Consider the following 15,431-nt stretch of genomic DNA (forward strand, 5'->3'; position numbering starts at 1 on the left):
GGGGGAGGGGAGGGGGAGGGCCGAAGACCAGGAGAGACCGGAGCCGCCGGGCCCCGCGGAGCCGCAACGCCGAGAGCCGCCCTCCCCGCCCGCCCGCCTCCTCCTCCTGCTCCGCCTCCTCCTCCTCCTCCTCCTCCTCCTCCTCCTCCTTCTCGCCGCCGCCGCCGCCGCCGCCGCCCGGGCCGGGAGCAGGAGGAGCGGGAGGAGGTGACGGCGGCGCGAAGTGAAGGGAAAGAAAGGCGGGAAAGGCAAGACCAGGCGAGTCGAGGGGAGGCCGGAAAACAGCCGGCGGACCCCGGGAAACTAAACGGAGAAGGGGCGGGGCAACGGCTCGAGGCCCCGGATGAGCGGGGGCGGGGCCAGGCCGAAGCCCCGGATGGGGAGGGGGGGCAGGGAGGTAGGCGGGGCGAGGGGGAGGGCTAGCCCTGGGAAGGCCACGGGGCCGGGGACCGAGAGCCCGGCTAGGCCCTGACCACGTAGGGCTGCGAGCAGAGCGCGCGGGTCGGGAAACTGCCCGGCTGAAGAAGCCAAGGAGGGGGGGCGGGGGGGGGCGGGGCGCAGGCCCTTCAGCCGCCGCAGGCTTTTCCTCCTCCTCCTCCTCCTCCTCTTCTTCTTCTTCTTCCTCCTCCTCCTCCTCTTCCTCCTCCTCTCCCTCCCGACTCCAGTCTGCAGGCCCCGCCCCGCTCCACCAGGTGACTGACAAAAACAAACACCCCCGACGCGGCCGAGCCCCACGGCGCGCGCAGGCGCACTGGTCGCGAAGGAAAGCCCTCCCCCTCCCCTTCCATTCTCCGCCACTCCCCTTCCATTCTCCGCCCCGCCCCCGTCGCTCATCGAGGGCAGTGTACCGGGCGGGGCGGAGAGTGGGACAGGCAGCGGTTAAGTCCGGGCCCGAGCCCCCTGTTCCGTGTCGGCGAGCGGCGGAGGGCACGAAGGCCTTTGCGACTTGCACAGCCGGGGACTGAGGGGAGGCGCAGCGGCCAGAGAGGGCAATCCCACCACGGGCGCCCGCCCCTCCCCGCCTGGCGAGTTGCCACGGCGCGTCTCACACGCTCCGCCGCAGCGTCACTTCCGCCCATCACCCTCTCCCCGAGCCCCTCGCCCCATCGACCCGCTTCGTCGCGCAGCTGAGGAAGGGCCGAAGCCCTCCCCTCCCCTCTCATTGCTCGCCCTTGCCTGTCAGTCAAACTAGAGGCTCGCTCCGCCCACGCCCCCCCCCCCCCCCCCGGTCCTTCGTCTCGCCCCGCCCCGCCAGTTTGCAGATTCGTCTCCCCACCCCCACCCCATCCGTGTACAGCCGCCTTTCGGCATTCAGCGGTCCATGCTGCCCCCTACTGGTAGCCAAGGTCTCCGTATCCTGAGGCCTACGTCCTTTTCCTTTCCCCCACCCCCCCATCTTGGCTACCAGCCAGCCTTCACCGTGTTCTGCCTGCCAGAACTTCCCCCCACGCCCCAACCCCTTTAAAAGCTCACGCACCTCAAGAGGTTCACAAAACCATCCTCATTTCCTTGCCGAGCCTTCTAAAGTTGGCAGCACCTCTGGGCTCTGCCTCCCAGACCCCCCTCTCTCTGGGAGGGTCAGCCAGACCATTTCGGCCCTTGCTTTCCCACCATCCACTGGGGCAGGCTAGCTAGCCTGGGCTGGAATGGCAGGGGTGGCAGGGATCAGATTCATTTCCCAGATAAGCAAGGTGAGACCCAGACTGGGAAGGAGTGGCTGCTGTGACCCAACTCAAGCACTTTCTGATGTCACCTCCAGTCCAGTACCCCACATTGCACACCCCACCCCCACCCCCGGCCCATTCCCCACTCGAGGGCCAAGTCCTCTTTTTGTTTGTGTGTGGGTTTTTATTGGTTTAAACTGCATCCAGTAGGCCACTGGCTTCGAGCGTGGGGCAGGTGGGGAAACCTGAGACGTGCCGGGAAAGAGGCAAGCAAGTAGGCAGCTGATGGAGGGGATCTAGGACACAGAAGGGAAACCGAGGCAGGTTCTAAGAGCACCTCTCCTCCTGGCCCTTAGTTCTCTCCCCAGAAATTCAGCTGGATCCCAAGGGCAGAACGGCGGGATACCAGAGGCTCTTCGCATCAAACAGCTAGGCTGGGAGCTATTGTGGCCTATGTCATGGGGGGAGGGGGGGCACCAGAAGGCGGGATGTTGGGCTTATGCTCCAAAGGGCGAAGACCCCGTGGCTCACTTTCTGCTATTCTTCCCTTGCTGATCTCCATGCCCCTCCGCTATTCCACCTAATCACCTGTCTCCACATAAAGAAGGGCAATCCGTGGAGAGAGGACACAGCAGTCTGGTGAAGCTCTGGGGAGACAAGTGGAGGGGCCCTCTGCCGGCTATCTCTGCTGTCGCTGACATCTCCCGTCAGCCTCTGCTAGCCCAGCTGGTGAGCATCTACTCCCAAGGTACCCAGGGCCACCGGCCACCACTTCAGTCTTCCCTGACAATTGGGTTCCTTCCTGCTGGCCCAGTCAGTCACAGGTCCTAGGAACAGGTAAGCTGTGGGGAGACCCCCAGGCTCACCCTCTGCCATCCCAACTGATGATGTCCATGTCTCTGGGGGACAGAGAAGAGGGGACATGAGTGGAGCTAGGGTTCTCCCTCCCCCCAACTGGGTTCTTGAATTAGAGCACTGACCTACCGCCCCCACCCCCCATTCCACTGCACCACCAAACTGTCCTGTTTGGGGCAGTGGAGGAGGTGGAGGAGGTTGAAGAGGGGCTGAGATGGGGGCCCTCCCCCTCCCCCCACCACTAGAATATCTCATTGCATAGCTTGGGGCAGGAAGAGAAGGGCGTGCCCCTCATCTGCCTCACTCTGCCCCCTCCAAATATGGCTTTGAAAACAAAACAGGGAAACATCCAAGGTGGGAGAGTGATGCCCCAAAGGAAGAGTGAAGGCCCCTGGTCACAGGGAGGAGATTTTGACAGTGTTGTGCAGAAGGTAAGAAGGGCCCAGGCTGGAGTTCCGGAGGGCCCCCCTGTTGCTGCTGCTGCTGCCCCCAGAGGGTCTTCCAGGCCCCTCCCCACTGTCACTGGCAGGCGAATGTGGCCGGCTCTCATCTGGGGTGTTGGCTGGAGGGGTGGGGATGCTGATGATGGCTGCCACCAGGTCCTGACTGTCACAGTTCAGGGTCAGGCTATCATGAGTCTTGGCATTGAGGCTGGCTCGGCTGGTGGATGGAAGCAGAAAGTAAGAGAAGGTCCCAGGGTAGGATCCAAGATCTGCCACCTCGGGTAAGACAGTCTGACCCCCAAGCCTCAATTTCCTCATCCATAAAGTGGGAGGGGCATGGGGAGACTAAATGATCACTAAGATTCCTTCCAGGGTAAATGTCTTGAGTCCCCGCGCAGTGAAAGAATCAGTGAGTGGGGGCACTCCATCGTACATATGGCTGTTCACTTTTGCTCTAAATTCTCATCTTAGTGGGAGTGAGTCACTTGGTGGGCAAGAGATTGGATTCAGCTTTATTTGCACCTGGGGCACCTAGGGCCCCCTACCCAAATCTTCACTTCCTGGCTCCAGGTGACGAAGGCCACGTTACCTCTGGGGTCCTGGGCTACGGTGCCCAGCAAGAGTGTCCAGCTCCTGCATGCTGCCTCGGCTAACAGAGGCCGTGGAATTGGCCAGGCGAATGGCCCGGCGCTGCTTGCTCTGTCTGGGGCAGCAAGAAGAGATCAGACCACTAGCCCGAGCACTGGTGCCTATGACAGCCTGGGAAGACACAGAGGTGCTTCGGCTGGTTCGGCCACCCAGGGAAATGACTCCCAGTGCCTCACTGAAGGTGGACTCGTCTGTGAACTCATGTGACTGGGGGGAGAGAAGAGACAAGAGACAGAGACGGGGAGAGAGAGAGGAACAGAGAGAGACAGAGTAAGTAAGCATCATCCAGAGGTGGCTCTTGGGGAGTGGGGAGGGGGGCAGAAGGGAGACAGACAGGGGAAGGATCTCACCGTGGTCTTTTCCAGACAGTGCAAAAGATGATGGTGTTGCTGTTCAAAAGCTGAGCGGCTTCGTGTGCTCAGCGCTGGCCTTTCGGCACCGTCTTGGTCCTAGGTCACATGGGCGGAGCATCAAACCCTCATGCCTTGCCCCCCTCCCATGGCTTCCCGAGCCCCTCCACGCCCACCACCCAGGGCAGAGCCCCACCTCCAGGCCCCTGTTGCGCTTATACTGAAGGAAGGCCGTCGTGGTCCCGCTCTTGGCCATTCGGATCCTTGCCAGCCGCACTTTCTGCTGGGCCCGGCGCTTATCAGCACGCTGGTTCTGATGGTAGATTCGGCTGAAGTTGGAGACAATAACAGGCACCGGCAGGGCAATGACCAGCACCCCGCTGAGTGAGCAGATGGAGCCAAAGATCTTGCCGGCGATTGTGCTGGGCACCATGTCCCCGTACCTGCAGGCACACACCCAATGGTAGATTGGGGCTCTCCCTCGGCCTCACGGGCCCGAGTGGAAGGAGTCCTCACTGAAAACTGCTCACTGACCCAAACCCTAAATGCACCGCGCAGGAACAGGTGGGGGAATGGAGACGGGGGACCTAGCGCCCTCTCTGTCTAACCCTCTGGGAAGAAGCCATTTGTGATGTTCAGGTGCGACCCAGACATTTGACAGAAAGGGAAACCGAAGCCCACGTTGGAGACAATACTTCCTCAAAGCCACATGGCAGGACTTCAAGCTCCCTCAGGGCCTCAGCTCTCCCTTCTTTATAATGACGTGTTCTCTATCCCTAAGCTCCTATCTGACTTGGAGATGGCACAGTGGAGGGGGAGTCAGTTGCCCGCAGGGGCCTGGATCCACTCTGCTGGGTGGGTGGCCTCAGTTGACTTACACACAGACCATGAAAAACTACTCAAAGGCTCTTCCACAGCGCCCACCCCCGCTCTGAGCCCTGCTGGAGATCCCTCTGAGTGCCACGATCACGTGAGTGCCTGCCTGGCAATTCCTGAGTGACCTGGGCCAAGGTCTCCACCTTCTCTTTGCCTCAGTCCCCAATGCCCTTTCCACCTCTGGAACCGCCACGAGCCATCTGGAAAGCCTTGGGAGGCCCAAGCCAGGCAGTGAGTGCACACAGTTCCAGAGGGCTGATGCAGAAACTTGAGAGGGGACAGACTCAGGATACAGAACGAGACATACGTTTTTGGACATGGCCAACCTGGGGATCTGGCTTGTTTGTCATGGAGGTTTTCCTTTTCTTAATCGTTCAGTGAGGAGGGCAGGGAGAAAAAGAAACACTTATTAATTGAAAGAGAATAAAATTGATCTGGAGAGAAGAAAAAAGAAGAAATCAAGGCTCTCTTAAGTCTCCCTGAGACTCTGGAATTCCATGGCTTGGCCGTTTCTGAGAGATTATCAAGGCCTGATTGAGAAGCATGATACCACCTGGATCTCCTCAGCTCTCTGTGTGACCCAGAGCAAATCCCTCAGTGACTCCATTTATCCCTCTGGCTCCTGAGCCCCGTTCTGACTGTGAGACCAAGGTCTGATGCCACCTGGCCACCCCAGGGTGACTCCTTCCCTCTTCCTTATCCTGTAACAAAAAGGGGGTTGGGGGCCTAAGAACATCTTCAAGTCCCCTTCAGGTCTGGAGGCTCTCCAAAATCGGATGGCTTGCCACCACCACTCCCATGGAGAAATGGGCCTCACAGACTCCAGAACCCCTCCACACGGACTCCAGAACCCCTCCACACTGGGTGACTTCCAGTCAGTCCCTTTTCTTCCCTGGACCTTGGTCTCGCCCCCATTCTCCATCCTTCTGACAAAGAGAGACAGAACGGGAGACTGGATATCACGTGTTGTCCTTGGAGTCAGAAGACGCTGCTGACCAAGCCCCTCAGCCTCTCTGAGACCCCCTCTGTAACATGGGGACTCTCATCACACCCGCCGATTTCTGTGCCATCATCCTTTCCGTCCAGGTCACTTACCCAAGAGTGGTCATAGTAACGATGGTGTACCAGAAGGCGGCTGGGATGCTGGTAAAGTTGGTCTTGCTGGTGCCCTTCTCGGCATAGAACATGACGGTGGCGAAGATGATGATGGCCATGGTGAGGGAGAAGAGGAGAAAGCCCAGTTCAGAGGCGCAGCTCTTGAGTGTGTAGCCCAGAATCCGAAGGCCCTGGGAATGCCTTGAGAACTTGAAGATTCGGAAGACTCGGAAGACTCGCAAGGTCACAAAGGCCCCAGACAGATCGTCATTCTTGGGCACAAAGAGCCCGATGTAATAGGGCAGGATGGCTACAGCGTCGATGAGGCTCATGACACTGCGGAGGAAGCGGCCCCGACTGGGGGCCGCAAACAGCCGCAAGAGGTACTCCCCGGTGAAGATGAGCACACAGGCTGTGTCCATGCAGAAGAAGGCCAGTGGGAAGCGGTCCCCACAGGGCTCCTCCTGCCAGCCAGCCCGGCCACCAGCTGCACAGGGGATGGTCTCTACCACATTGGCGATGACAGAGACCGCGATGAAGAAGCCTGTCACGTAGTAGAACACTAGTGCCATGGTGCTCGTATGTGGGTTCTCAAAGGCTCGCCACAGGCGCTGGCGAAAGGGGCTGCCAGGTGGCAAGGCCCAGTCGGCCCCAGCCCCTCCAGGACCCCCCAGCTCGGCCTCCTCGTCCTCGGCCAGGCGTTCAGCATTCTCCTTCTTGCGGTCTCGATACTCTTCCAGGCAACAGTCGCCAATGAGCTCCGGCACTATGCCATAGAATGCTAACTCTTCATCGAAAGCCTGAGGGACAGGAAGGAACTGGAGAGGAGAGGAGGGGAGCAAGGGGGCAACTGCCCCTCTCAGTGTGCCCCCCGCCCTAGGGAGGAAGCCTCTCGATCTCCTTGGCCCCAGCCTTTTTCTCTCTGTTGGGAGGGTGGGACTCCCTGACTACCCAGCAGTCACCCTGAGTAGGAGCCTGAGACTGACCCACTCCACTTGCTGCCAGGAAAGCACTGGGGGAGTCTTATTTTGTTGGACTGCCCAGACAGAAGGAATCTGGGTGGAGTCCCAACCCTCTCTCCCAAGAAAATGTTGACCCTTTCTGAAGCCATTGGCCCCCCCTGTGTGCTTGCCCAGGGAGAGCCCTGAGGTCTTTTGCAGAATCCTGCCGGAGTCCCCAGACAATCTCTTCCCTGTCCGTGCCACGCCCCCCACCAACTTTATATACTGAGGCAAGTGGTGACCTTCCCTCAAGCAGGCCCAAGGCTCACCTGGATGCACTCCTGTCTGGGACAGTGGAGGCGTCCAGTTCTGTAGAAGTTGAGGACGTGCCTGAAGAGGTCCGGGTCCCGGTCAAAGAAGTATTCACCCGAGTCTGGGTCAAAAAAAAATTCCTTTTCTGAGCTGCCCAACAGTGTATCTGGGTATCGGTCCAACGTATTCTTCCACGTCTGGAAGCGTCGCCCACTGACATTCACCACCAGCACTTCGTCGCTGCGGGCCTCACATCCCTGGGGGGCAGCAGGCAGTGGCTGCTGAGCTAGGGGGAGCCAGCCCACAGCAGCTGCCCTGGCAAAAGGCAGCCAGGTCGCTACCCCAGCTGCCATGCTCCAAGCACTCAGCCCCGTACAGGCAGGGCTGGGCACGGGCTGCCAGGACTGCCTGACCAACTCAGGCGGGCATCTGCCTCGGAAACACCAGGATGTAGCTGCAGGAGATCGAGGCTGAGGTGGCACAGGCCCAAAGTCAGACTGGGCTGAGGAGAGAGAGGAGGGGGCCGAGGGGGGAAGGAGGCTGCGTGCCAGGTGAGGGTCGGAGAGGAGAAGGGGCTCTGAGGGCCAGAAGCGAGGCCGAGGCAGCCTCGGGGGATCAGAGAGCCAGGCTGAGCTGGAGAAGGGGCTGCAGATAGGGGGCCTGAGCGCTGGCAGGGGAGGGGGCTGGGCTGGGCCCCCGTAGCCAAGGGACCGGGATTGGGGCTTAAGCTCTGGGGCTGGGGCCGGCTCCAAAGGGCAGAACAGGGATCTTCCCCGGGGCAAGGGACTGCCAGGGGCCAGGTGGCGGCCGGTGCTGGTGTGGGAGTAGAGAGTAAAGCTGTGGGGCTGGGGCTGGGCTCTGCGCAGGGGAGGAGACTGAGGCTAGGGGGCTGGGCCCTCCCCACAAGCCGGCGATGGAGCAGCGGTGGTAGGGAGGCTCCCCTTCCACTCTGCCCTCCTCAGCCCAGCCAGCCTGCTGCCTTCTCCCGGCCCCTCCCCTTGCCCCTCCCCGGGGGCGGGGTGCCTGGGCTCCCCATTGCAGCCGCGGCAGCTGCTACAGCTTCTCCTGCTCTAGCAAGCGGGAGGCTGCAGGAGAGGAGGGAGGGGTCCCGACACCGGTGAGGAGCTTTCTTAGCCCCCAGCCCCCAAGCCTGCGTTCTCTCCTCGGGGCAACCCCTAGCTCTCCGTCGGGGGGGGATCAGTACCTGAGCCTCCCAATTCCCTTCTCCGTGCCTAACCCAGCTCTCCACTGCCCATGCCTGAATGCCAGCCGCCTCCTCTTCCTGGGCGACACTAGACCACCCCCACCCTCCCATCAGTCCTCTCATCGACCAACCAAGCCCTCCCTCCCTCCCTCGGTCCCTGGGGTTGGAGCTCAGCAGCACTTAGCTGGAAACAGCTCCGATCGATGGGCGGTAGGAGGCCGCCGGAGCCATTAATGGGACTTGGAGGAAGAGGGGGAGGGAAGGAACGCAATTCTTGCTGTGTCGTCCTTCAGTGGGGGAGGGAAGCCAGTGTTGCTGTGTGGGGGTGGGAGCAGGGAGGTTGTCCCCACTGAGACCCAGACACTTAATGGGCCCATTCTAGATAATCTTGGGTAAGGTGGTTGTCCCTAGCCCTTCTGAAAAATGGGTATTCAATACAGGAGGAATGGGTTCCTTGCCGCAAAACTCGAAGGGAGGCCATGACCGGCAGCCAAGGCGAGGTCTTAGGATGTGGAGGCACCATCCTCAGAGCCCCGGGCTACCCCAGTCTAGCCCTGGACGCTTAGCAAGTAAGAGGCAACAAGATTTTCAGGCAGGAGAGGAAGGTAGGACGTTATTCTTTCAGGGAAATAGGGCCACACAAGTCAGGACCTCGACAGAGCACACAGGCAAAGCACAGTACATCTGGACTGCGAACCTCTTTCCCCAGTTCTCCCACCCCACCCCACCCCACCCCACCCCCCCCAAAAAGTGCAACAGCCACAGTGGGCCAGGAGACATAAATAGAGAGAGAGCCAAGTCACACAAAGTCATGCACAGGGACAGATGCGGGCTGAGGGGCCTGGCTAGCCTGCGCCCCCTGCCCAGGCTGGGCCAGCCGGCCGGGCTGCATCTCGTCCTCAGCTGGCATCTCCAGACACGGAAGGGGAGGATTCTGCACCCCCAACACACTCCTTGCTGAGCCTCACGATTTCCTGTGAGAGCACTTCCATGTCCTGGGGGTGGAGCCAGAGTCAGACCCCCCCCAGCACAGCGCCTCACCTCGCCTCTCCTCGCCCCACCCCACGCCCCCCGCACTCTGGCTGTTCCAGACCTAGAACCGCTATGGAGAAGGGGCAAGGGAACAGTCCCCCAGTGCTTCACCCTGAGCCAATTTCCAACCACCTTTCTGGTCCCGGAGGTGGGCAATGGGGGCCGGGCCTGCCTCCTGCACACCTTGTGTAGATGCATGTTTTTGGTGAGCTGCTCTTCCAGCATGTTCTGGAGCTTCTTATTCATCTCCCGGAGGTTCTCATCTCCTGGCTTCACCAAGTCCCGAAGGACACTGCCCAGGCCACTTCTGTCTGTGTGGCCTGACGGGCCGGACACGTCTGGGGGGTGGGGGGGAAAAGCAGGGCCTGAGACTTAGGCCTTGGGCTCTTCCCGCCCCCACCTCCAGACCCGGACATGGCCCCACAAGGAGACAGGGAAGGAAGGAGGGGAGGCCAAGCAGGTGGGGCAGAGCTGACCAATGCGGCTGTCCATGACATAAGTCTCGATGATGGCACTCTTCCGGCACAGGTCCTCAGCCATCGAGGCACTGCTCACCTCCAGGTGCTTCACCTGTGAAGACCCAGAGTCCCAAATGTCCTCCCAGGCCCAGCCTGGGCCCACTGCCCCTCCCCTGAAGGCCCAGGGTGTGCACCTTCTCCTCCAGCATCCACTTCTCCTGCTGAGTCTCTGCCAGCCGCTCAAATAACTCAGCCACTTCTTCGTCTGACAGCTCTGCCGGCCGAGCTGGGCCTGGGGGGCTCCCTGAGGAGGACTAGAGAGGGCCACGAAACCTTGGGACTGCCAAGTCCCCCCACTCCCTCCCCATTGGACCCTGGGCTGAGGCACATTTGAACTGAAATCTCCGCTGAGCAAACCTTCCAAGCCAGCAGTCTCTGTGCCACTCGGCTGCCCCACCCTCCCAGCCTCCTGCCCTCCCTTCTCCCCAGGGCTGGGGGGGGGGGGGGGCATGGAAGTTAACTCCCTGTACCCGAGCTGGACCAGCTGAGCCCTCCTTCTCCCGGAGGATCTCCCGATAGCTGAAAGAGGAGACACTGCTGCTATCACCCGTTTGTGCCCGGCTGGGGGAGCTCATCTCTGACAGGACTAGCTCCTCAAAGCCTGGGGGACAGAGGGGGACAGGGAAGAGGCCTCAGTCCTCACTCTCTACCCCCAGGAGGGAGACAGACACACAGACACAGACACACAGAGACAGACACAGACAGACAGACAGCCAAACAACAGACACAGACACACAGACACAGACACACGCACGCACGCGAGTGCTCGCTCACAGCCAGGAGGGAAGCAGCCTGGAGAGGCTCCCAGGTCCGCTCCCCAGCCCCCGTGGCCGGGCGCCCTCTCCCCTTCCCTGGGCAGGTGCCCTCTGGCGCTCTCGCTAACCTGAGCGGCTCTTGTTATTGGTCAGGAGTTCCTGGAGGCGCTCCTGAAGCTTGTCGGCACGCTTCCGTTCTAGCTGTAGCTGCCTCTTCAGGTCTTTCAGCTTTGGAAGGGGACACAAGGAGGAAGATACTCAGAGGGCAGGTGCAGGAGCTCGCCCTGGAGCTCTGAGGACTGCTGGCCCAGGCCGTCCACTCACCGCGGCACTCCCCTTCTTCTCAAGGATGCGCTGCCCATCCGCCACATCCTTCACCTCCTGCTGCAGCCGAGTGATGGTGTCCAGGTGGTCGCCACATAAGGCCTCAGCCTCCCGCAGCCGGCCCTCAGCTGCCTGCACGTCCTCTTCTTTCCGCTAAGGCCAGCCGGTGCGATGAGCCCAATGGGCCGGGTTGGGCTAGGCCCCACCCCCGCCCCCGCCCCCACTCTTCAGGGGCCCCGGGCCCACCTGCAGCTCAGCCTTGTGGCGCTCCTCCTCCACATGAAGGCTCTCTTGGTGCTCCTGATGCTGCTTCTCTAAGGTCTCCTGCTCGTGAAGACAGCAGGCCTGAGCACAGCCAGCCTGGGCTGCTGGGGTCTGGAAGATGAGTGGGGGCAGGTGGGGGGGCAGGCTTTACCTCTGCCTCTTTCAGGCGCCGCTCAAACCAGCCCTTGGCTCCTTCCATTGACTGCAGCTGGGTCCGCAACTCCTCCACCATCTGCTGCAGGCTCTCCAGCTCCCGGGTCCGAGCCTGAAGGAAGACGGGTCCCGGTAACAGCTTGCCCCCCTTCCCCACCTTGGAGAGCACCCCAAACTCATCCGATCCCAAGTGGAAAGGACCCTCTCCCTTGATGACTCTGTTGCTGTTCTGAACTCCAGCAGCCTGGCGGGTTGCCCTGCCTCGTGTCTATCCCCTCTCCAATCCAGCCTCCATTCTGTTGCCACATGCACCACTCCCCTCCTCAATGAAGTCTGGTGGCTCCCTAGTGCCTCCAAGATCAAATAGAAATGCTTGAGCCTGGGGTTTCAAGGCCCTCACCAACTCTTGTCTTCTTACAGCTCCCTCTCTACACACTCCATGCTGGGCCGCTTCTAGTGGGAATGCCCACCCTCCCTCCTCTGCTAAAGGACCTTTCTGCTTCCCCCTCCCCCAAGTAGAACAGAAGCTTCACAACTCGATGGGGAAGGCCTCACCTTCTCTTCCCGGATCTGGGCCCGGAGCTCTTCCTCCTGCCGCCGCCGGCCATCATGGAGCTGCCGGAGCTCCCGCTCATAGCGAGCCCGCACTGCCAGCACGTCCTTTTCTGCCTGCAGCCTGGCTGAGCCCAGCTCCTCCTTGTGTCTTGACTTTTCCTGCAGCGCCTCAGCCGCCACCTCATCCAGGAGGACCTTCCTCTTTTCAGCGCTCTGTAGGGCACAGCTGAGCTGGGCTCCCAAGGCCCCAGGACCCCGACCTTGTGGACTTCAGCAATAAGGCACTCCGCCAGGCTGCTAGAACGTCACTAGTGCCTTCCCAAAGGGAGCTGACCACGCTCTCCTCTCAACCACCTCGCCCATCAGATCGTAAAGCATTCCAGCATTCCCTTGGCCAAAAAAGGAAGCCCAGAGAGTCGGGCCCACTGGCTTTGGGGTCACTGTTCTTTCCAGCTGTTTCCTGACCATCCTTTTATCACCAAGAGGCTGATGCGATTGGAATGTAACAGGTGGCAGAATCCCCAGTTTCCGGCCCAAACATCCTGACAGAGCTAACTCCAAAGCCCACATCAGGGCCCTGAAAACCCCTAAGTGACCTGCCAGATCCTCAGGGTTTTCCTAGCACCCTGAAGAGTGCCCCAAATCCCCAGGACATTGCAGAGAATTACCGAGAGGCTTGGGGAAGGCAGCCCCACCTCCAAGGTCTGTGCTCCTCAAGAACCCAGGCAGCCTGAGCTTCTGCTCACCTTCCGGGCCTCCTCCAGTTCCCGACTAACACGTTCTTTCTCTTGCCCCAGGGCCTGGAGCTGTTCCAGAAGTCGTCCATTCGCCCGGAGTGATTCCTGAGGAGTGTTAAGGACTGTTAAGCAACTAGACCCGCCAAACCATGGCCTTAGCGCAAGGGGGAAAAGGGAGGCAGGTAATCATCACTCACCTGGAGCTGGGAGCGAAGATCATCTCTCTGGCCTGCCAAGGCCTCAAACTCTGCCTGGCACTGCTGCAGCTCTGTGGCCAGGCCTGCAGTCTGCTCCCGCAAGGCACACAGCTCCTGGGTCTTGGCTGTCTGGATCTGAGGGGGGCCCCAGGAGGCACAGGGGCCTAAGAGGGCCATCCCACGGATACCGAGAGAATGAGCAAGGGGGAAGAGGGAGAGCACACGCCAAAGGGAGATGCAGAGAGCCAGGGCCACATGGACAGGGCACACCCCAGCCCCAATACCTGCTCTAGGGCAGCCAGGTTGGTCCGCAGGGCATCATTCTCTGCCAACAGTGCCTGCACCTGCTCCTGTGAGTCTGCACTTTGGCAGGCTGCCTGGCTCCCCAGGAGCGCAAAGCCCGGGGAGAAGACACAGAGGGATCCAGAGGAAGAGAAAGGGAGAGAGAGAAAAAGAGAAACGCAAATCCACACAGACCATGTGGTGCCAGGTTTTCCCGAGACCCGTTTTTTGCCAGTGGATAGAGCAGCCTCAAACCATACCTGGTCCTGGAGGGCACGGAGGGTGCTTGCGTGGTCCTGGCGTTCAGCTTGGCACTGTTCCCTTAGCTCGGCTAGGCTCTGAATGGGGCAGGGCAAAGCAAAGTGAGACTGCTTGGCTCTCTGGCTCACCATCCCTCCCCTCGAACCATGGGCAACCTGGTTGGCTGCCTGGAGCTCCTGTTGCAGCTTCTGAGTCCGGACTAGCTGGGCTTTAAGATCCGCCTCTTGCTGCTGTCGAAGTTCTTCAATCTTATTCCTGCCAGGGCATAGGATAAAGCGCGCTGGCGACCCGGCTCCTCGGCTCCCTCGGGTCTTCCGAGCCACACCCAGCCCCGTACCTGCTGTCGTTGTATAAAGCCTCCTTCTCCGTCTGCAGGCGGAAGAAGCTAAGCAAGGGAAGGAAAGAAAAGTGGGCCGGGCAGCTTCGGGACCCTCCCCTGGGTCCCTCCCGAAGCCCCAGGTCCCAAGGGGTCCCCACGTACCTCTCCTGTTTCTTCTTCAGCTTCTCCGACAGCTGTGGGACAGAAAGGCGATGGGCCTCAGGACACAATGAAGTCAACGCGAGGGACTGGGAGTGTTGGGAATTGAAGGAACAGAGGGTGACTAAGAGATGAGCAGGACAGAAGCCTGGCTCAGGCCTACCACTGGAAGCTACCATGGACTGGCAAGAGAGCAACAAGAGATAGCGCCCAGGCTCCTCCTACCCAACAGACTGGGGGGGGATTCTGGGAGAAAGGGCCAAAGACTCACTAGAAAGCAAAGGAGCTGAGCCAATTATAGTGCAAGACAGCCATAGTGGTTTGGTGCTAGGAAAGGGAGGAGGAGCTGAAGTGTCAGGGAAACTGAGACCTGGGGGAGAGGGAAGGGGATACCAGCTGTGGCCTCCTGTCACAAGGGGCCACGCAAAGTCCCACCTTGGCTACCTCCTCCTGCAGTTTTGCCGTCTCCGCCTGCTTCGAGCTCTGTAGATGTACGCAGACCCCAACGGATATATGGGGTGTACTGGTGACGTGACCTCCTTGAGGCACCTCCCACCAGCCCCGACGCCTACCTCAAGTCCCTGTAAACGCTCCCGAAGTAGCCTCTTCTCTTCCTTCTCCACTTCCCGCTTCAGCCTGGCCTCTGCCAACGGGGGTGGGGCTACCGGCCCTCCTGGAGGATCCCCACAGCCCCCTGCCTCATCCTTTCCAGCAGTCCGCAGCAGGCCCGGGGAACCTGTCTGCTCTTTCTCACAGCGTTCCTGCAGGGCTGAGCACATGGGGGGTGGGGCTAAGCCCCCGCCGCCTCCTCAGGGAACCCCAGGCCCCCTCTTGCCAGCACCTTTTGGGACCCTGGGCTTCTACCTGTAACATTCCTCTGGAGGGCTGTGTTCTCTGCCTGCAGGCGCAGAAGCTCCCCATCCATGGGGCTGCTAGCTGTGCTCGGGGGCCCTGGACCCAGGGAGCCCTCCTTTAACTGCTGGTTCTCTTGCTCAAGCTGCTCGATCTGTGCACAAAGCTGAAGGATAAAGAGGCCCTAGCATGAGAAGCTCATGACTACAGAAGTAGGCAGGGACGGGGGCAGGCCTCAAGACCCCCAGCCAGGCCCTTCCTCATTCCCCTCCCCTGCCAGGGATCCACAGACCTTGCTGAGCTCTTGAAGGAGTGTGCTGTTCTGCAGCCGGAAGTCATCTTCCTGACTGTGGAGCTTCCCCTGCAGCATCTGGTTCTCGCTGAGCAGAACTTCCACTTCCTAGGACATGCAGAGGCGTGCACATGTATGCACGAACGGGAGGGAGTATACAAAACACACATAGGCATGAAACACACGAAAAACCAGCCAAGCCATATCAAAGGATGAGGAGATGAGGGAGAGAGAGAGCAAGGGAAGAGCGGGGGGGGGGGGGGGGGGGGGGGGGGGGGGGGGGGGGGGGGGGGGGGGAGAGGGGGGGGGGGGGGGGGGGGGGGGGGGGGGGGGGGGGGGGGGG

The 15,431-nt window shown here is 60.7% G+C and overlaps 2 protein-coding genes across 4 annotated transcripts in view; both read right to left on the minus strand.

The window, feature by feature from the left end:
- Window positions 1-1,827: 1,827 nt before the first annotated feature.
- KCND1 (potassium voltage-gated channel subfamily D member 1) lies at window positions 1,828-8,481 on the minus strand. The gene is made up of 6 exons (XM_027841186.1): window positions 7,202-8,481; window positions 5,932-6,731; window positions 4,157-4,403; window positions 3,961-4,059; window positions 3,552-3,817; window positions 1,828-3,179 (listed from the first exon to the last, which is right to left on the minus strand). The coding sequence occupies exons 1-6, from the start codon at window positions 7,535-7,537 to the stop codon at window positions 2,915-2,917; spliced, it is 2,013 nt and encodes a 670-aa protein (XP_027696987.1). The 5' UTR covers window positions 7,538-8,481; the 3' UTR covers window positions 1,828-2,914.
- Window positions 8,482-9,132: 651 nt separating this feature from the next.
- GRIPAP1 (GRIP1 associated protein 1) overlaps window positions 9,133-15,431 on the minus strand; it is an 8,770-nt gene continuing 2,471 nt past the window's right edge. For 2 of the 3 annotated variants that reach the window (XM_027841167.1, XM_027841168.1), the window contains 21 exons: window positions 15,089-15,196; window positions 14,809-14,962; window positions 14,517-14,713; window positions 14,380-14,427; window positions 13,948-13,979; window positions 13,804-13,851; window positions 13,622-13,721; window positions 13,466-13,543; window positions 13,208-13,300; window positions 12,924-13,058; window positions 12,736-12,831; window positions 11,990-12,202; window positions 11,433-11,546; window positions 11,264-11,341; window positions 11,018-11,170; window positions 10,822-10,921; window positions 10,409-10,539; window positions 10,073-10,192; window positions 9,897-9,990; window positions 9,604-9,758; window positions 9,133-9,383 (listed from right to left, as the gene is read on the minus strand). In XM_027841167.1, coding sequence (XP_027696968.1) covers window positions 9,288-9,383; window positions 9,604-9,758; window positions 9,897-9,990; window positions 10,073-10,192; window positions 10,409-10,539; window positions 10,822-10,921; window positions 11,018-11,170; window positions 11,264-11,341; window positions 11,433-11,546; window positions 11,990-12,202; window positions 12,736-12,831; window positions 12,924-13,058; window positions 13,208-13,300; window positions 13,466-13,543; window positions 13,622-13,721; window positions 13,804-13,851; window positions 13,948-13,979; window positions 14,380-14,427; window positions 14,517-14,713; window positions 14,809-14,962; window positions 15,089-15,196 — 2,343 coding nt within the window. In that variant the 3' untranslated portion in view covers window positions 9,133-9,287. The remainder of the gene's footprint in view (window positions 9,384-9,603; window positions 9,759-9,896; window positions 9,991-10,072; window positions 10,193-10,408; window positions 10,540-10,821; window positions 10,922-11,017; window positions 11,171-11,263; window positions 11,342-11,432; window positions 11,547-11,989; window positions 12,203-12,735; window positions 12,832-12,923; window positions 13,059-13,207; window positions 13,301-13,465; window positions 13,544-13,621; window positions 13,722-13,803; window positions 13,852-13,947; window positions 13,980-14,379; window positions 14,428-14,516; window positions 14,714-14,808; window positions 14,963-15,088; window positions 15,197-15,431) is intronic. The other variant, XM_027841170.1, reaches the window with a different exon arrangement.

The sequence above is a fragment of the Vombatus ursinus genome, unplaced genomic scaffold (assembly GCF_900497805.2).
Source record: "Vombatus ursinus unplaced genomic scaffold, bare-nosed wombat genome assembly UNPS02014853.1, whole genome shotgun sequence".
Lineage (NCBI taxonomy): Eukaryota > Metazoa > Chordata > Mammalia > Diprotodontia > Vombatidae > Vombatus > Vombatus ursinus.